The sequence below is a fragment of the Brienomyrus brachyistius genome, chromosome 5, assembly GCF_023856365.1.
Source record: "Brienomyrus brachyistius isolate T26 chromosome 5, BBRACH_0.4, whole genome shotgun sequence".
Lineage (NCBI taxonomy): Eukaryota > Metazoa > Chordata > Actinopteri > Osteoglossiformes > Mormyridae > Brienomyrus > Brienomyrus brachyistius.
Genome location: NC_064537.1, coordinates 5,673,469 through 5,695,323, shown reverse-complemented (window position 1 = coordinate 5,695,323; position 21,855 = coordinate 5,673,469). Strand labels below are relative to the sequence as shown.

Genomic DNA, 21,855 nt, shown 5'->3' with positions numbered 1-21,855 from the left:
AGGTAGTGGGCAGAAGTAACCTTCTAATGCCACAGATGACCATCAACTTATCCGTCAGTGTCTAACAAATCGGAGGATGACCTCAAGTGACCTTCAAAAGGAATAGAAAACATTAAGTGTTAAGTGTACTGGTAGGACAGGCTCCTAGAAGCAGTGGTGAAGACCCATTAAGCAAGGAAGAAGCCCTTCATCAATGATAAGCAGGGAAGAGCCAAGCTGGAGTTTGCAAAAAAAATGTGTATTTTACACAGGCTCATACCCATAATCCATAAACTGAGAAATGAGTGAAACTGAAAAATTTGATGCGGTGAGGGAAAGGGGGGGCACACTCCCCTGGGAAACTGTAAGGGGTTGCTGCAGGAGGGTAGTGCTCGCTGTGGGATATCAGTCACGATTCAGGATAAACATGATTCGGGGGGGGGGCTGCTAACCATATTTCACCAGATACATGTTCTCAATCAGGAGGGGGGAGCAATTAGTTGTACTCTGGCTTATCTTATTTGAGGTCAGTTGGATGCACACTCAGACAAAGCGGGTTGGTAAGTTTGTATTTATGTATGGTTCTATAACAAATAAACAGGTTACCACAGTGCTTATAATGGTTATTACCATAATACACTAACATAATGCATAATTTTACCATATCGCCTTAACAGTTGAGTTATACCCACAACAATACATTACATTAGCAGCAATTCGTATTAGAGGGAATGATTGGGCGGGAAATAAACGCAAATATTTTTCCGAGGTGTACAACGGAACACTCGTCAGCGATAATTATAACAGTACGCAAGCTAGGTCACGTTAACCTAGCCGCGCAATTAAGTAAACTAAATTAGTACAGCGTCACTTATCACTCATAATCAATAAACTTAGTACTTACATTAGTCAGTGACTCTATTTACTGCCAGGAACAACTAAACTAATTACACATAAACTGCAGCTCGCCGATGTGCTGCCTATTCCTGCAGGCTCTCCCGCGCGCTCTCGTCACGCATGCGCCCACAGTCCTTAGTACTTACCGGTGTTCCTTAAAGCTACAAGAGCCTTTCTAACATGCGGTCTCTTGTTTCCAGAGCTGTATATAAAATATGTATACATAATAAAATGTATATAAAATGTGTATTGTATATGGAGTGTATATAGTAGGGATTAGCATTATACTACTGTAATCCTCTACGCTCAGCAGTGCGTTTAGTTATGCCTTACTCTGTGACATATTACAGACTGCAAGTTCCATACATTCTACTTGGCTTTATTCCTCTGTTCCTGGCACGTCCAAACTGCAGTGACCTCTGCCTGCCATCCTAATGTAATGAATTTTAAAGGGATGCTAGTCTTTTCCCCGAAGCTGCAGCGATTACAGACAACTGCATGTTTCATATCACCTCATCCATCACTCGCCGAAAACATGCACATTTGTAATTCCATCACCGCCCTGATGAAATTACCAAGAGACATTTTAGTTTTGCCACCTGTATGAATTACAGCTTCATTCTGTCTTCTGGGGGGTTATTTTAACAGAGCGTCTCAAGCGAATTCAGGGACCCTGGTAAAATTGTACTTTGACAGAGTTACATTTGAGTTTCATAAAAAGACCGCTTGCCAGCAATATCACCATCTTTTTGCCACAGAAATCACATTCAGCAAGGCAGTGCTGCCTTTCTCCTTGGATTACATCGTAGTGCTAGAAAAATCGCACCTTTTAGCTTTATATCATCCTGCTGCTCATTTCTTACCCATTTCAGAATTAATAAAACATAAGACCACAAGTTTATGACCTTCTCCTTACTATAGGGGTTAGGCAAGGCAGCCTCACAAAACATGGAGAGGAATAAACACACATCCTGCAATAAGCTCTGTGATCAGCTGGGGTTTAAATGGTATAGAGTGTCAGGTGGAGCCAACTGTTAGTCCAACTGGGAAGGAAGGCAGTTTGGATCCAGGCTGTGCATTCTGCCAAATAGAAAAGGCGGAGATTGGAAAATCGACTGGGATCATTTCAGCCAGATTCAAGAGTCAGATACCTGTGAATAACATGAGGTGGAGAAAAGCGAAGATGGGATTCAGAGGGACCTACCATTTGCAACTGAACAGTGCAGCATTTAAAACAACTCAAAATAAGGGGCAAAAATACAGGCAATGAGATTAATCAAAAAAGGATTTTACTCAAATACTCAGTTCTGTAAAAGTTCACTTCCACTCATGAAAACATATGAAAAACACTGCAATCCATCCATTTTCTGAATTCATTTGTCCAATACAGGGGTGTGTGTGTCCAGAATCTATCCAGAAAGCTCTGTCTACAATGCAGGGACATTACAGACGCTGCTAAACCTTACCAAATGTTTTATCTCACCTCCATTAAATGTACCCAAACACTGATACCCAACTTCATACCCCTCCTTGCTGTGACCCATCACCTGACGGCTGGTTCCTTGGTTAAACTGGCCTCCACTACCATTGCTAATCAGAATCATCTCACTCATATAAAAGTTTTGAAGAGCCAACAGGATTCAAAGCCTCTTACACCTCAGGATGAATCGGAAGTCATCGGTCACGTGATATTGCATAAACTTAGCAAGCCCTGATTCCCAGCTTGAAGTCGCTGGGCCTCACTTTGAGGAGGCGATCTCCAGAATCTCGGTATTAACTGTCTCATCACTAAGTTCAGCACCTTTCACAAGGCATGGCCACGGTCAGAAAATGTGAGCCTGTCCTCTTCCTGAGTAAAGTAAAGCTCACTACGCTATGTGAGCACAGGAACGGCCCGGCAATGTTTGGTAGGTTTCTGCATTGTTTGCAAGTACAGAATATTATCTGCGCGTAACCTAATTAAGATAAATATGGAAATTCATACAATATATGCTGTAGAATATGAGCTGAATAAAGCATATTAAAAATGCAAAGAATTAAAAAAAATGAACCACTGACCAAATATGGCACCTATAGTTGTTTTTCAAATAGACTTCTAGAACAGAATGTTACCGTGACAACTCTGATGTTATCATTCTGAAGGTATAAACTGAGCTGTAGGCACTAATACCACTTCAAAACAAATCAGACATCGAGCGAGACACATCTAAAAATGAAGTGCTTTACTCTGAACTGCTTTAGGCTGCCAGCGGTACCAAACGATGCTGGGGAAGCTAAAGAAAGGAAGGAAAATGGAGGGAAAAAAAAGATATCCTGGATAAAGAAGTTTTTTTCAAAAAAAGGGAAAGGAAAAAAGGCAATGGTGGTGGAGAGCCAGGCAATGGTGGTGGAGGAGGAGAGCCAGGCAGTGGTGGTGGAGGAGGAGAGCCAGGCAAGGGTGGAGGAAGAGGAGAGCCAGGCAAGGGTGGTGGAAGAGGAGAGCCAGGCAAGGGTGGTGGAGGAGGAGAGCCAGGCAAGGGTGTTGGAGGAGGAGAGCCAGTCAGAGGTGGAGGAGGAGGAGAGCCAGGCAGTGGTGGTGGAGTGCAATGCAAAGGTGGAGGAGTGCAAGGCAATGGAGAAGGAATGCAAGGGATTGGTGGAGGAGTGCAAGGCAATGAAGGAGGAGTACAAGGCAATGGAGGAGGAGTGCAAGGGATTGGTGGAGGAGTGCAAGGCAATAAAGGAGGAGTACAAGGCAATAGAGGAGGAGTACAAGGCAATAGAGGAGGAGTGCAAGGGATTGGTGGAGGAGTGCAAGGCAATGGAGGAGGAGAGCAAGGCAATGGAGGAGGAGAACAAGGCAATGGAGGAGGAGAACAAGGCAATGGAGGAGGAGAACAAGGCAATGGAGGAAGAGTACAAGGCAATGGTGAAGGAGTACAAGGCAAGGGAGGAGGAGGAGAGCCCGGCAGTGGTGGAGGAGGAGGAGGAGAGCCAGGCAGTGGTGGTGGAGGAGGAGAGCCAGGCAGTGGTGGTGGAGGAGGAGAGCCAGGCAGTGGTGGTGGACAGCCAAGCAGTGGTGGTGGAGGAGGAGAACAAGGCAATGGTTAAGGAGTACAAAGCAAGGGAGGAGGAGGAGTGCAAGGCAATGGAGGAGTGCAAGGCAATGGAGGAGGAGTGCAAGGCAATGGAGGAGGAGTGCAAGGCAATGGAGAAGGAGTACAAGGCAACAGTGAAAGAGTACAAGGCAATGGTGAAGGAGTATAAGGCAATAGTGAAGGAGTACAAGGCAAGGGAGGAGGAGGACAGCAAGGCAATGGAGGAGTGCAAGGCAATGGTGAAGGAGTACAAGGCAAGGGAGGAGGAGGAGAGCACGGCAATGGAGGAGGAGGAGAGCAAGGCAATGGTGAAGGAGTACAAGGCAAGGGAGGAGGAGGAGAGCAAGGCAATGGAGGAGAACAAGGCAATGGTGAAGGAGTACAAGGCAAGGGAGGAGGAGGAGAGAAAGGCAATGGAGGAGGAGAACAAGGCAATGGAGGAGGCGTACAAGGCAATGGTGAAGGAGTACAAGGCAAGGGAGGAGGAGGAGAGAAAGGCAATGGAGGAGGAGAACAAGGCAATGGAGGAGGCGTACAAGGCAATGGTGAAGGAGTACAAGGCAAGGGAGGAGGAGGAGAGAAAGGCAATGGAGGAGGAGAATAAGGCAATTGAGGAGGAGTATAAGGCAATGGAGGAGTACAAGGCAATGGAGGAGATGATGCAAGATGAATACGCCAATAGTGGATGAGAACATAGAACTTTGACTATCAGTACTATTTAAATATGTAAATTCTTGTAAATAAAGCATTAAAAACGAAGAAGAGACAGGTGTTTTCATTTGAATGTGAGTAGGTGTCAGGAATATTCCAAAAGTCTATTACACGTGTTGCCGATAGGGGGGCATATGGTTTGGGTGATAAGGGTTGGGGCCATACTTTTAGTACGTACGCACATTTTACCGATTTTTGTAACCCCCATCCCCCGTAAGCACACGTGCGCTGGGTAGTTGACCCCCCCCCCCCCCCCGCGTACGTACGCACGGGCGATCGTCAGTCGACTTATGCACTGCTTTTTGGAACTACAAACGTTCCTGTTAACTTTAGGGATAACAAATGAGATGGGATGTCATGAGATTTACCGTAATAAAATCACTTTCAAATAAAACTAAATGGGTCGCCATTTCCATAATGTTATAGCACCTTCTAAACCAGATATTTCGGAGGTCCGTGGTGCATTGCCAACCTGTATTTTTTTTAGATAATTTATGAGATATTGTTTAAACAGTCCGATCGTCTTAAAAATCTCATGTTGCATTTTGAGTTATATGCACGTATGGAATGCAATCCAGCAGGTCAGGTATCGTGAACGAAACGCTTAAATTTGAAATTTCTCAAATTGATTCACCCCCCCCCCCCCAGCATACGCACGCAAAATTCGGTCAAATTTTTAGGCCCCTTCCCCTTTCGTGCGTACGTAATAAAGTATGGCCCCTTGCCTTTGAACTTTAATAGAATGAAAATACATTACATGTATTCATATTGTATTTTTAATTACGTTTAAGGAATAAAACAAACGGGACGAATGTAAGATACACGTCCAGCGGGGACCCGTCCGGCCGCAGCCATGTAGTGTTAGTAGGCGGCACAAGCGCCACGGCGTATTTTAAAAGCACCAAAATGTTTTAAAGAACTTTAGCGTTATTTTAAAAGAAAAGCAGGCGGAATTTAAACAAGTACAAACATGCCCGAAAGAAGCAAAAGAGCAAATGCCGAGTTTAAACAAGCACAAGTGAAACCAACATACAGCACGTCGTTTTAAAAGAAAGCACTTCAACTCGTTACATTTAATCAACATGCTTAAAGAATAAGAAGAAAAACTTTAGCGGTATTTACCAGTGTTAGGTTGAAGAAAGCATTTTAACAGCAAACTTTAATAGGCCAAAAGGCTAAATGACCGAGTCCCAGAGCTCGGCCATAATCGGCAGGTCTGTTTGAACAATGCGGTCAAATGATAGACCGAAGTGGCCAGCCCGTTTCAAAATGGCGACACCAGCGGAGCGCCTGTTATTTCAAATAAACCCCTATAACCATAACGTTTTTTAAGTAATGAAGCACTTTTCTGCCAATGTGAATAATAAAGTAAAACGCTCGAAGCATTTCAATAATCAAGAAATAACGCGGTTAATGAGCGCATGCGCTCTCCTCTCTGGCTCGCTCTCATGTAGCGCATGCTCATAGAGCCACACAGTATTTTCTTTAAAGAGCCGACTCTCTTGCGTTAATTTATTTAAACAAGAATTAACAGGTTTATTTCCTTGATTGTTTTCTTTTAAAATAACGCTAAAGTTTTCTTGAAAACATTTCGGTGCTTTCTTGTGGTGCCCAAAGCACAGAATACCCACACTGCTCTGACTACGCCACCTCCTGGTAAGGGCAGGAGGAACTGCTAATGTTCCTTCTGTAACGTGGCTAAGTTCGAACCCTCCCCGCAAAGGACAATAACAAAGAGGCATGTAAAAATAAAACCCAATCCACTTTATTACAAATATCTAAAAACTATTAGACAAAGAAGGTTGCTGGGGGGGGTAGAGTTGGGGGGCGGCTGACTATCCTCCAGATAGTAAGGTCAGATCGGCACGCGCAGCTCTCAGCTCAGGAGGCCCCTGGTGACAAAGAAAAGAGCAAAACCACAGCATGCAACACGACAAACACTACACACAACAGTACAGTGTCCGCTCAGTGTGGCACCCCAACAGCAGAGAGCAAAAGCCTGTGCGGATCCGACCTTGTACAGAAAGATCCCATGTACAAACATAAGGGGAGGGTAGCGGCCGATATCCACCGCCCAAAATACAATACTAAAATTAGTCACAACTTAGCCCATAGCAACAACCAGGGCACTAAAAAGAAAACCAAAAGCCCATCAAATAAGCCTAAAACAGCAGCTACTCTGGTCCTTTGCAGGAATGCTTAATGCCCTCGCAGCACAGCAACACCAAAAGGAAGCGTTCCAATACTACAGGTACAAAGAAACAATCAACAAAGAAACATAGACCCTTTTAAATCCCACAGTATAACCCAAGTTACCAGAGCCTCAATGTCTGTAGCCCAGCAGCCCGTAGGGGATCACGTCAAATGATAAAATTCCAGTCACCTCCGCGTCCTCCATGAAGAGTTACATGCTGCTAGCAGTCACCCTGGTAAAATTAAAATTAAACATTCAAGTTCTCAAACAAACCCTCTCCTCCTTTCCTTACCCACAGGGAAGAAGAACCCATCCCATGTCCAGTTGTAAAACACAGCAGCAAGAGAATGAGATTCCATCTTGGCAGCCTTTTATAACTTCCTGGTAGGTCATATGACCTGGCTCAAGTGGTTGCCAATATAGTGTAATTACCAGTGCCGCGCAACTACTCCTACCAGCCCGTTCAGATCCCCACATTCTTTTAAAATACGCTGTGGCGCTTGTGCCTACTCCTAACAGCCCGTGCCTGCGGCCGGACGGGCCCCGCTGGACGTGTATGCGCTAGCTTGCATTCATCCTGCCATATGTTTTATTATTCCTTGAAAACGTAATTAAAAATAACACAAATAAATACATGTAATGTATTTTTATTCTATTAAAGTTTAACGGCAACCCTTATCACCCAAACCATATGGCCCCCTATCGGCAATGTATGGTATATGGAGATAACCCCTCGACCAATCAGAATAAGGGATACGCTCCCCCTCCCGCTTATGATGTCATAATTCATAATAATAATGACGTCCAAATTTAAACTCCGCCCAATGTACCACGGACTATTTTTTTAAGTACAAATTATTTAAAAATATGATTATCCATCCATCCATCCATTTTCCAAACCGCTTATCCTATTGGGTCGCGGGGGGTCCGGAGCCTATACCAGAAGCAATGGGCACAAGGCAGGGAACAACCCAGGATGGGATGTCAGCCCATCGCAGGGCACACTCACACACCATGTGACCCCGGTGGAGACTCGAACCCAGGTCCCAGAGATGTGAGGCAAAAGAGCTAACCACTGCACCACCTCCTAAAAACACATATATACACAATAATTCAAATAAGTGCAAAGTACAACCTATGTTTAAATAAACTGCAATAAATCAATTTGTGAAATCGCCCAGCCGCCGTGAAGTAGTAGTGAGCGGAAATGATACTTATCTACTCATGCACAGTCCAGTTCGGGTTTCCGGTCTAAACTGGGTCGTGACGTGTGCAAACGAAGGCATAACAGTGAGGCATGTGTAAGCTGTCAGTAAAGTAAAACCTGCCCGTAAATTAAAGATTGTATTAACTGTGATTCATTTGCTCTTTATTTAACGTTTAATAAGAAACCCAACAGGAATGGAATATGACACTCTTATAAGGTTATGGGCACCTCCCCAAAGACAGTTGGCCACAAATTACTTAGAAGTAAGTCAGTTACTACTGAAGTACAAATCATGGACAAATATAGTCACTACTTTAGATAAATGATGCATCATGATTTTTTATGATGAACAGATGAGCATATATTGTGCATTTCACCTTCAGTAATTCCTTCAGTAGCTCGCAAAGGGTTACAGAACAAACACAGTAACAAATATAGTAACAGCTTGAGATGCCTCACGATATATTAATGATGCAAACATCAGATCAGTATTTCACTTGTCTTATTCATTAACGATGAACAAACATGAGATCCTTGTGTAACTGAGATGTGTATTGTGGTTAATTAATACATCAGTAATAGCATAATACTATATTATTTGTGCCCCCTCAAATAAAGTGTTACCAAAAACTATAATTAGTTAGAACTGCTACTGTGTATTTTGAAAATGTCATATTTTCAGAATAATATCAAACCCAATCCCAGGTGTTCTCTTCCAGAATTTTTTATTCATCTCACCAATTTGCGTGTTTCACCATTAGGTATTGTGGCAGCATTCTCTAAAATGAAGATGGAACAGGAGAGAGTCAGAAATAAGGGTGATGGAAAGATCCATGAGGATGACGAAAGAGGAGTAGAAGTGACGACTCACATCTTTTATTCAACGAAGAGCAGGCCTGCAGATTTAAGCATGGTGAGAGCCACGTTTGCACGCCAAGGTCATCTGCGATTCTTAGTGATGTCAGACTTCTTTGCAGAAGTAGTGAAAAGAAATCCTTCACAAGTAATTGGAGCCTCTGATTTGTTGGCCAAGCTGCAGTCGGGAGGGGTTGGTTTCCACGTTATGATAGGATGTAAAAAGGAAACTTGGCAGGCATAGGGCTCGCTGTCACTCCAACTCTGGCTCGCCATGCCAAGATCACATCTGCCACCAGCTTCACCAGGGGATTAAAGCCCAGCTTGTGAGCCCTTCCTGATCCACTGGAGCTCAGTCTGCCATCCCTGGAGGAACTTTCCTTGAGAAAGTTTGCCCCCATCCTGGCTATTTCAGCTCAGAAAGTGACCCAGCAGTCCGCATCATTATGGCACATTCATTGTAAGCCGATGGCTGTTTCCAAGGGGAACTTAAAAGCACAGGTCTAACAGGAATAGCAGAACACGGCTGCCATCAAACGCAGGCTTCGGTTTGCATCAAATGATCCAAATTTGCTATCTGCGGGCATTGGAACCTATATACATCACACTGCAAGGACATTTTAAAAATCAGGTCCAAAATGACCTCATTCTATACCACACTTGGCTTTCAATAAAGAAAATTCACCTGGTCCACCTTAGGAGTGAAGGAGCAGAACGAGTGAAGTATGTTTTCACACTCTGAAGCAATACGCTTCATTAGTATGTAGTGTAGCGCAGACTGTAATCACTGCAGGAAATTATAGCACAGAAAAAGTTTGCTGGGGACACAGTAATGAAGGCAAACCATGACTGGGTGACACACACACAAGCGAACATCATTCCTGCTACCACGAATCAGTAACAAAAGTGATAAGCATGGCCGTCTGACTCGGAAGGCAGGACACTGGGGCTGAATGGCTGTTTGCTGCCAGTACTGGCGCTGAATGTCATCCTCTGGGTATTTTTGTAAAATGCTGGAATATTTGATTGCAAATCCCTAAATATGCCCTATAAAATCCTGATGTTTGTATCTTTTCATTGTTATATTCCTATCTCACCTCCATTAAATGTACCCAAACACTGACACCCAACCCCATACCCCTCCTTGCTGTGACCCATCACCTGGCGGCTGGTTCTTTGGTTAAACTGGCCTTCCTACATTACAGAAACCTACAGCAGCAAAATTCTAGGTGTAATATGGTAGTAAACAAAAGAAAACCTGGAACAACTGGCAATGTTCCCCTTTTATCCATTACGTAACAGTCACTGGGCTGCATAGAAGGATTCAGTGACCCATGTTTGCTGCCTTTCCAACTGAATATCAGAACATCTTCTAGCAATTCGTCAGCTTCTCGACTTCATAGTCTTTCGAAATTGTCGTACAATTCCAAGAGATGTGTGAAGCTTCTGAAAAACCCTATTACCTACCTGAGTGTGTAATGACCCTCTGTCCCCTTTCCTTGATGGAATGGTACTCTGCCCGTAAGTCAATAGGAGCCGTCTAAAGCCAGCATACTGTTATTGCTCAAGGCAACATCATATGCTCCAAAACCGAATAACCTAAGGAGATAATCCTGTCTGCAGAAGGATGTGATCTTAGCCACAGCTCATTAGACGAGGAGAACCCCATTAAGATTCGGTGCCCTGTTCCAATGTGCTGCTGTAAAGACCTTAGTCTGAAAGTCATATCACCATGGATAGGTAACTATAGGAATGCACTTTCCTTATGCTACTAGTAGCCTAGAAATAAGAAGATCTATCAGAATTTGATGAACTTGTCTTCAAAGTTGAGTCATCAGTCCTAACTATGTTTGTTAACACATCAATGATGTGTTAATGATGTGGTCTGAAATGGACTCGACCGCATGGCCTCCACAGTCACGTGAATAAGCAGAAAATCAGCCACCACTATTCCAGCACCCTCAAAATATTCCCACTTTGGTTAACAAAACATCGAAATGCCCTGAGAGAAATGCTGGTGTCAGAGGTTAGGTAGGGATGGAGACAGAGCGTGGAGTCGGTGTACAGCAGAGATAAAATGCGGGGTAAATGTTCTTTCCACACGGCTTCGAAAAGCTAAAAATCTATCACCTGCCATTTTTACATTGCCCTTGTTTCCAGCTTCGGTTGACTCATTTACCATAATACCACCAGTTTGTCTACTTTCAGCTTTACTGAGAGTTATTTTAATGATGTTTTTCCGAACCTTGGTAATAAGCCAAACATTTGCCGGGGAGCAAGCTTATTACATTTTAGGACATGGTGTCCTGAACATTTCTGTTAACCGAATAGAGCGAGTTACAGGACAGCCTTTAAACAGCCACCGTTATTCACGCTCAGCGGCCGTCCTGCTGGGAAGCCGAGCAGCTTCCTGTCTTCTGGCCCCAGTATGCTAATGAAAGATGCTCTTTTTCTATTTGAAAAAGCTCATAATCACACCTTTAAGAGCACTAATAACAAAAATATCCATCTGTCTGCCCGTCCGTATTCACCAGTCCCTACCCACTACAGTTACAGGGAAACGGCTCCTTTGGCTGTGGGCCAGTAACTTGCAGAAGAGCTTGCAGTCCATTTATGGATTCCCAGCACCATCCACACAAGCACAGCTGTGCTGTCACTGCCTGCCAGTGACGACTCAGAACAAGCCCCAGGGACCTCCGCCGCTATCTGTCAATCAGCCGTCAGCTCCAGCGAGAATGTCCACACCTTGTGCCTCCTTTGAAAGGCAAACTGAGCCAGACTTTCTGACTAATCAGGGTCTCCCTGGGGCACCCACCACCAGCAGGTATGCAGGCTGTCAGTGTTGTTTTCTCAATGTTCTGTAGTCGTCGAGTCTATGGGCTGCACCATCGGATGCAAACGGAGAGCAGCTGAACAAGACGACGGCTCTACACTCAACACATACTTCCGACTACCAGAGAAACATCCTGTTTCAAAGGTGTCCAGACCTTTGGAGTGCTGAAAATGAATGGAGATTTTGTGATGAACGCTCAGAAAATCAGTGATGCGTTGCATCCTGAATAACTTCAGATTTAAATGATGATTTTTGTCTCTAACAATAGCAGATGAAGGGACATGGGGTGTGGCTGAGCCCTAAAACAAGCCCGACAAAAGGATTTTGCGGGGTGATTTAGAGCCAGGCTCCTGTGATTAAATCTGGGAGAAGAACCTGTCATGGCCATGAAACAAATGTCACAGTGTTACAGAAACAAATTTGCTGGCTTCTGAAACATGCTGTGCAGCAACAGGAGCAAACATGGCAGCTCAGATCCCTTCAGAACCGCATCCGAAAGGCTCAAGACCGTTTCATTTACATTTTTATTTAAACCAGATACAGCAAAGCTAGAACGGTACACTGACTGCAGAAATGCTGACACACCACAATTTTTCACAAACAGAGCCGGGGTACTGTACTGTGGTTACTTTGGTTACTTTGAAAGAGGTGCTGTACTGGGATTTGGCCAGTTTGAATGAGGAGCTACACTGGGGTTTGACCAGTTTGAAGGGGGAGCTACACTGGGGTTTGACCAGTTTGAAGGAGGAGCTACACTGGGGTTTGACCAGTTTGAAGGAGGAGCTACACTGGGGTTTGTCCAGTTTGAAGGAGGAGCGACACTGGGGTTTGTTCAGTTTGAAGGAGGAGCGACACTGGGGTTTGTCCAGTTTGAAGGAGGAGCGACACTGGGGTTTGTCCAGTTTGAAGGAGGAGCGACACTGGGGTTTGTCCAGTTTGAAGGAGGAGCGACACTGGGGTTTGTCCAGTTTGAAGGAGGAGCGACACTGGGGTTTGTCCAGTTTGAAGGAGGAGCGACACTGGGGTTTGTCCAGTTTGAAGGGGGAGCGACACTGGGGTTTGGCCAGTTTGAAGGGGGAGCTACACTGGTGTTTGACCAGTTTGAAGGAGGAGCTACACTGGGGTTTGTCCAGTTTGAAGGAGGAGCTACACTGGGGTTTGACCAGTTTGAAGGAGGAGCTACACTGGGGTTTGTCCAGTTTGAAGGAGGAGCTACACTGGGGTTTGTCCAGTTTGAAGGAGGAGCGACACTGGGGTTTGTTCAGTTTGAAGGAGGAGCGACACTGGGGTTTGTCCAGTTTGAAGGAGGAGCGACACTGGGGTTTGTCCAGTTTGAAGGAGGAGCGACACTGGGGTTTGTCCAGTTTGAAGGAGGAGCGACACTGGGGTTTGGCCAGTTTGAAGGAGGAGCGACACTGGGGTTTGTCCAGTTTGAAGGAGGAGCGACACTGGGGTTTGGCCAGTTTGAAGGAGGAGCGACACTGGTGTTTGGCCAGTTTGAAGGAGGAGCGACACTGGGGTTTGGCCAGTTTGAAGGGGGAGCTACACTGGTGTTTGACCAGTTTGAAGGAGGAGCTACACTGGGGTTTGACCAGTTTGAAGGAGGAGCTACACTGGGGTTTGACCAGTTTGAAGGAGGAGCTACACTGGGGTTTGTCCAGTTTGAAGGAGGAGCGACACTGGGGTTTGTTCAGTTTGAAGGAGGAGTGACACTGGGGTTTGTCCAGTTTGAAGGAGGAGCGACACTGGGGTTTGTCCAGTTTGAAGGAGGAGCGACACTGGGGTTTGTCCAGTTTGAAGGAGGAGCGACACTGGGGTTTGGCCAGTTTGAAGGAGGAGCGACACTGGGGTTTGGCCAGTTTGAAGGAGGAGCGACACTGGGGTTTGTCCAGTTTGAAGGAGGAGCGACACTGGGGTTTGGCCAGTTTGAAGGAGGAGCGACACTGGTGTTTGGCCAGTTTGAAGGAGGAGCTACACTGGGGTTTGTCCAGTTTGAACCTTATCTGATCTTTGTATTCTACCATGCCTTAGGGTAAGATGTGCTGTTGGAATGTGAATATATCATATAATGTCTGTATAAAAGGGTAACCTCTGATTGAGGTGCAACCTAGACCACCTGGACCAGGTACTGGTGTGAGTAATATAACATAATGACATAATATAAGTAATCATTAATTAATCATTACAGATAGTATTCGGTGTGAACCGCTAGGCTGGTACGGCATGTTTGGTATCAAACCGATGGAAAATCACTCCAGTTTCCAAATCTGGTCAGTGGTCACCACGAAAGTGAATATATCAAAAGTTACACCAGCCTAACGAAAATCATCAATACAAGGGAAATCAGTCTGGTCATAAATCTCAAAAGGACTGATAGAGACCCCCTTCTGAAAGCCGCCAAATGGATGGTCAGCCATTGGTCCAGGAGTGGAATTCCTGGTCACTCCTATTCACGAACTTTACACTATAAAACCTGGCACCTCCGAACAAAGCCAGGAGAGGAGAAACAGAAGGGAGGAGAAAACAAAAGACCATCAGCCCAAAGAGAGGCAGAGAACATCAGCCCAAGAGAAGAGAAGCCATCCTGAAGCCTGCCAGCAAAAGCCCAGCTGGACAGAGAACTGCAACCAAGCCCAAGATTCACCAGGAGAGAGAATCAGAGGGGCTCCACTCCAACAACCGCTGCAAACACCGCGCCTCCCTGAGTGCCATCACCCATCAGCTCATCAGCCACTGCAAGCAACTGCCAAGAGCCCCCCCCCCCCCTTTCCTGCAGCCAAATAAAGAAACTTCCTTTCATTTCTAACAAGCTAAACTGTCCTATTCACCTGCTATATTACTTTAGGGTCGTGTTTCCACAAACTGCTTGCTTTGCAGAACAGTTTTTCCCTTTTTAGGTTACTCGTTTTAAAATCTGGGCATTGCATTTTCATGATTACATTGTTTGTGTCTATTCCGTTATTTCATGTTTATTGTTTGTTAGGTGTAATGTCTGTCTTATGTTAGTTGTAGGAATAAATGCATGTCTTTTACACAACTTCAGCCTCCGTCATTCAGTGCTCAACAATAGTACCTGCCTCTGTGCGATCTGGCTACTACGCTCTGAAACCTCAAACTCGCCTGAAATATCGCGAGACTCTCTCTCATCGGCCGTGAGGGGAGCTTCGTTACCGAGCATTTACATTACCTGCTGACGCAGCTCGCTGGACCAGCCCTCTAACCCAGGTTATTGAGCGATACTGGTTATTAATGAATCCCATTTAAGTCTCACATTAACAGACTCACGGGGATTCACAATTCAGTTTGGAGGAGCCGATCATTAATTCAGCATTAAATAATAATTAAGTTAATTAATTTCAAAACATATTGGTGGAGATATTAAAATTTACCTGAACGAATAATTCCTACATTTATTGGTGAAGAATGCGGGCACAAGTTTTAAACGTATTGTGAGCACACAATTTTAACTTTTTACGATCGAACGTACAGTTGAATAAGCGCTACTTTTAACTGGTTGCAAAAGTTGAGGATCAATCGCACTCTGTGCAATCTGAAGGCATTTAAGCGGGATCATACGGGCTTATTATAGTTATTTTATTTCTGTTATTAGTAGTTATATTATTTTGTTTTATTTTTGGTTATTTTATTTTAGTTTATTTCGTTTTAAACTGCAGTAAACCTTAACCCTATATCTGACGAGATTCTCAGACATAGCGCGTTGTTTCTAGGATCGACTCGGACGAGTTTCTCCGTTTCTATATATCCTGGCAGAGATCTCTCTATTAGCGAACAGGAATTCTTATTACGAGGTTCTAACCTGAATTCTGTTGCGCTTGGACTCCCTGAGATAAGACCGATAGCTCAGCTACCGATCAGGATCTTACTCATATGTGTGTGCCTGCTTTAGACAAAGTAAGTTTAACACCACTTTGCGCTGTGAGCCAAGTGTGTCTGTCATTTAGAAATTGGGAGTCTCCTGTGCTTGCGACCCGCCGTGGTTTAAGCACCATTTGCGACGAGATACAGTGCACTCACCATTTAGATCCGTCGCCGTAACGCGAGCGCTGTCTCGCTTCAGTAATTGTTTTAATGGGTTAAACTGCACAAGGCGCAGAAGAAGGCCGCAAGCGGCATGCGCATGCAGTAAAAGTCACTCATCTAGCGTTGGCAACAACCTAGCTATATCTTTGGTTACGCGTGCAGTCAGCGAACGCCACTCTAACCACTTAGAGGTCAGAGCCCTGAAGGCCTGCCTGACGCCATTTGTTTTGTTACCCCTTAGGCTCACTTGCCTGGGACCCCCCCCCCCCCCGCCCACAGAAGGAGCAACGCCCCATTGAGCCTCTAGTGGTCAGGCGTAGAACTACCACTCTTTCGAAATCGCGCCTCTAGTGGTCAGGCGTAGAACTACCACTCTTTCGAAATCGCGCCTCTAGTGGTCAGGCGTAGAACTACCACTCTTTCGAAATCGCGCCTCTAGTGGTCAGGCGTAGAACTACCACTCCATTTCGAAATCGCGCCTCTAGTGGTCAGCCATAGAACTACCACTCTTTCGAAATCGCGCCTGTAGTGGTCAGGCGTAGAACTACCACTCCATTTCGAAATCGCGCCTCTAGTGGTCAGCCGTAGAACTACCACTCTTTCGAAATCGCGCCTCTAGTGGTCAGGCATAGAACTACCACTCTTTCGAAATCGCGCCTCGTGGTCAGGCATAGAACTACCACTCCATTACGAAATTGCACTTCTAGTGGCAAGCCAGAGCAGCGCCACTCCATTGAAATTGCACCTCTAGTGGTCAGCCATAGTAGGTTAATAACATCTGAGTTGGGTCTCTGGTGGTCAACTGCGGTAATACCAACACGCATAATTGGACACACAGGTTCTTGCCTGAAAGCATTAATCAACTTCACGAACTAAATCAATTTGATACAACACATTAACATCTAATTAGCTTATTGCTGCATAACTAATTGATGTTTACAATTGAATAAGAAACACAATTCATTTGGTTTGGTTTATGTTTTACCTTTTTGATTTAATTTAGGTTTTATTTCATTTCATGCTTTCATTCATTCCCTCTCCCCCAACAAGGTGACTTGCATAGAAGTTCAACCACTATTAACAACAGTCAACCAGTTACATACACAATCACATCAGGGAGTCGTTCTGGACCTATTCGGTTGAGCTCTTCCTGTGCTAGGTGCTTACCATTCGCTCTCTGTTGGTTGAGCTTGTCTGTGGCTCTGCTGTCACTGCTTGCGATCGTACAGTTTGTCAGAACCGAAGGGGAGTTCTCAGCAATTGGACGCCCAAAAGCGTGCCAGCCCAGCTACACCCACTGACTCATTAAGGGCAAGGCTGACAGGTACCTCAGGCGGTCATTACAACTTTTGAGCAGGACCTCGTCTAGGGTGAGTTCTGAGAACGGCCCTAGCTTGGACACTCACTAGGGTGGGTGATACCTAAAGGCCATTTTGCCAACCTTGGTCGAGTCAGGCCTCAGGTAGTGCAGCCGATAAGCTGAGCCCCACCTGGGTTGTCTCAGTTGTGCGTACAGAACACCCCCTTCCAAGTTGACATTGCTGGGGATCGGGGGAGTGAGAGCTGGACTCAGGCCTGCTTGGCTGGGATTGAGCTTGTGGGACGTGCCCTGTTCAGGAGGGACACCTGACAGTGTTCAAACCTCTCCACCTGCATCATCAGCTTAACACCGCAACACCTCATATAGGGACAAGTAAAGCAGAACCTGCTAGTGTTCTCCCTTCTGGTCAAAGGGGAGTTGTTCAACAGAGCCCTCACCAAACATATTTTAATATATAAATGTGAGGGTCCGGAGCCTATCCCGGAAGCAATGGGCACGAGGCAGGGAACAACCCAGGATGGGGGGCCAGCCCATCGCAGGGCACAGTCACACACCATTCACTCACACATATGGGAAATTTCGTAACTCCAATTAGCCTCAGTATGTTTTTGGACTGTGGGGGGAAACCGGAGTACCACGACGACATGCGGAGAACATGCCGCACAGTGTTCAAGAGGACAGTTCTTGTAAGGAACCTGCTCCCTATGAACCAGTCGTTTGTGAATGTCTCACAGCTACTCTAACTGGCAGGACCAGGACTTCTCCATGTTCTATGCAGCCATTTTGTACCTTTGCATAAGCCGTTTGTTGGTGCCCTATAGGAAGTGATTAATATATAAACTCTGAAGTGTGGGAGCTCATAAAGACCATGATGGCGTCATTCACATAACGATCATGTGTTATTAGTTACTTAAACATGCAGCAATGCAATATACACTATCGCCACCTGCAAGTTACATCAAACTTTTCACCTGCGTTGCACTTTTCTTACTCCTTCCTGAGATCTGTCTCATTAGCATTAGCCTCCACTAAATGCTGCTCCTATACGTTTCTGCTTCTTCTCCTGACAGATTTTGTGGTTAATTTCTGCTCAGGGGGCGGCATGGTGGTGCAGTGGTTAGCATGGTGGTGCAGTGTTTAGCACTGTTGCCTCACACCTCTGGGACCCGGGTTCGAGTCTCCGCCTGGGTCACATGTGTGCGGAGTTTGCATGTTCTCCCCATGTCGTCGTGGGGTTTCCTCCAGGTACTCCGGTTTCCCCCCTCAGTCCAAAAACATACTGTGGCTAACTGGACTTGCTAAATTGCCTGTAGGTGTGCATGTGTGAGTGAATGGTGTGTGAGTGTGCCCTGCGATGGGCTGGCCCCCCATCCTGGGTTGTTCCCTGCCTCGTGCCCATTGCTTCCGGGATAGGCTCCGGACCCCCCGTGACCCAGTAGGATAATCGGTTAAGAAAATGGATGGATGGATGGAATTTCTGCTCAGCTTGGGTTCTGTCATTTGCCGAAAAAATGGAAAATATTGTTCTTTCTTTTCCATATTTTCCTTTTGATTATTTTGATTATTTAGTGGCCAAAAAGTGGATTTTTCTGGGTGGTTTTTCGCTTTCAAATTATTCAAATGCACAACTAATTTAGGCAGGTGAATGTAAAAAAAACACAAACAATTTCATAAATATACATTTTTCATTGTTCAGTTTGCATTAATTCCAATTTTCCAAAGATATAAAATTTTATTAAGATAAAACATAACGAAATAAATAATAATAACATCCTTATTCTCTGTGAGGAAGTAGTATTTGTACGGCTTCCCCACAGCCCCCATCACTGTGAGTCTCTGGCACAGTAGTACACAGCCGTGTCTTCAGCTTTCAGGCTGTTCATCTGTAAATACAGCTGGTTCCTGCCGTTGTCTCTGGAGATGGTGAATCTGCCCTGAACTGACTGGGAGTAGTAAGTGCTACTGCTATATGCCCTGGCAATCCACTCCAGTCCCTTCCCAGGAGCCTGTCTGATCCAGCTCATATAATAGCTACTGACTGAGAACCCAGACACTGTACAAGTCAGTCTGTGAGATTCTCCTGGTCTCTTTACCACTGGTTCAGACTCAGTCAGTACAATCTCAGCCTTCACACCTGTAAATAAAGAGGTAGAGCAGACTTTTAGATGAGCACAAATAAAGATGCAGAGAGAAGGAGAGACAGAGAGGAGAGAGACAGGGACCTGAGAGAGCCAGTGCTGTGAAGGTGAGCAGGGCTGGTAGGAGCTTCATGGCTGCAGGACAGAGGGAGGAGCACTGAGGTAAAGTACACACTGAGTCCCAGTGACTGCTGCTCTCTGTCACACACTGACACTGGCTCCTTTAAAAGCTGTGGCAGGTTTGTACAGGATCCTCCTCTTATGGGTGTGGGGCGGGTCGTGGGGGGACAATGGTCACATGATGAAGGGATTCATTAGCTATGCAAAGACTTACTATATAAACATTATCTCTGTGCAATTCAGTCCACAAGTTACAATCGCACACTATTTAAATCGCACACACTATTTAAAATCCAGTTTCACTACGATCTCATTGTCAGTGTTTTAAAATGCATTAAAATGCATTAATAGGTAACAGAATATATTGAATTACTTTGTTTTATTTTGTGTTTTACAAGGTTAAAATGTTAATTTCTTAAATATTTACTAAGTCAATTACTCAGTTTTTAATAGAATGAAGTATACTAAAAGTATTAAATTATTTACATTCATATGTCCATGTTTACATGTTTTACTGCTGGATGTCATAATCAGTGATTCAACATAACATGCTTTTGGAATTTTAATGAATAATATATTTTGATTGAAGATATGTTGTTTTAAGGCATTTAGTAGTGAATTCATAATGACAGTTATATATGACAGTCATATTACAGAATTTTGGCATGATTCACAACAGCAGTTTATAAAGCAGTACAGCTGCTACAGTCTATCTAAAATGGGTCTCAGTCCGATATTTGTGTCCCTCTGCTGCCTGCATTTACTGTCACACTGAGGACATCTTGTGGTTCCTGCTGGAACTGCAGTGATTGTTTGTAGTTTGATAATCCTTCTGTTCCTACAGACCACAGGCGATTCTACACCCTTCAGCCTATTTTCACATTTCATATGAATTGGATCCCATATTTCCTTAGTCTGACAGTGGCAGCCCTGATCCATATAATCACCCCTACTACAGAACAGTGAGAACACAGGAATTATATTAAATCTTTGAAAAAAAAATTTTCGTATCGTCTTAAAGCTTTTTATCCTGGCATTCAAATTAAACTGAGTGGCTCTATACACATTACATCTGGAATAAATAAGTCAGGATTGTATCAAAGAATTTGTAAAAGTATTAAAAATACCAGTTTTGCATTGTGCTGTCCTGGTCGCTTGGGTGTAGTTTCATCAGCCTTCACTTGAGCCTCAGTCATCAAAATCATTATGAAATGTAAGTCTTTTTATAGATACATTATATTATACATCAACATCAATCCATCCATCCATCCATCCATACACTTCCTGTAGCCTCTTGTCCAACTCAGGGTAGCCGGGGATCCAGAGTCTGACATCAGCATCATTTTCATTATTTTCGGGCAGATTACTGATTAATAGTATCTGTTGTTATGGAGAATTTGACACACACTATATGGACGTATTGAGTCAGACGTCTTAATCACTGAATTCAGGTCTTTTCTTCAGGCTCATTGCCACAGCTGTATAACATCAAGCACCGAGTCATACAGTCAGGTTTACAAACTTCTGGGAAGGAATGGGATGTTCTGAAGAGCTCAGTGAATTCAGGCGTGATACTGTCACAGGATGCCACCTTTGTAATAAGTCAGGCTGTGAATTTCTTCCCTGCTAGATATTCCACAGTCAGCTATATGTGGTATTATTGCAAAGTGGAAGTGTTTAGGAAGAAGAGAAATTCAACCACAAAGTGGCACATGACAAAGAAATACATTATATACTGTACATGTAAAATAATAAAATTTGAGGGTAAAATGACATAATTTTAGTTAAGCTTTATAAGTATTATTGCATCACATTTCATATGAATCAGTTTTTGTATCACTCTCCCATTACATTCTCTCACTGTGACGCTCTCGTGCACAGTAGTACACGGCTGTTTACACACTAAACCTGCCACATCGAGTAAAAGGAAGTTTTACCATAAGGACACTTCAGTATTTTACCCAGTAAAAGAGAAAGAGAAAACACTATATAAAACCATAAGTCTTTGACACATTTAAAACGTTTATGTCAATATGATAAAGCCCATGGAGATGAGATGGAAAAGCAGATAGAGAAAGTTTATTTACTTATGAACAAACAATTGTGAATATTAAGGATTAAGCTGAACAGTGGGTGGGATCTCATCATTACCACTGCAGCTGTGTTACTGTAAGCATTCTGACAGAAGAGAGCCCTCAGTTACTCTGTAGCTGATGACATCACAGTTGCTTTCATACATCCTACTGAAATATTGAATCTCTGGGGAATTTGGTTGTGAGCAAGAAAAGCACAAACACAGCTGGTCAAAGTCAGTGTGGGGCCTCAGATGGAGATCATATGGAGACACGTTCTGATGGACTTCATGGCTGTACAGCTGCTCATATCCAACTACATTCATTAGACTGTTAGCATTTATTTATGTTTATTTATTTTGATTGACTGGCATCCTATCCGTGGTGCCCCCAGCCTTGTACCCTGAGTG

The 21,855-nt window shown here is 44.3% G+C and overlaps 1 protein-coding gene across 1 annotated transcript in view; it reads left to right on the top strand.

Moving 5' to 3' along the window:
* LOC125741965 (golgin subfamily A member 6-like protein 22) overlaps positions 1–21,855 on the top strand; it is a 213,354-nt gene that overhangs the window by 171,360 nt on the left and 20,139 nt on the right. The window contains exon 4 of the mRNA XM_049013555.1: positions 3,836–4,039. Coding sequence (XP_048869512.1) covers positions 3,836–4,039 — 204 coding nt within the window. The remainder of the gene's footprint in view (positions 1–3,835; positions 4,040–21,855) is intronic.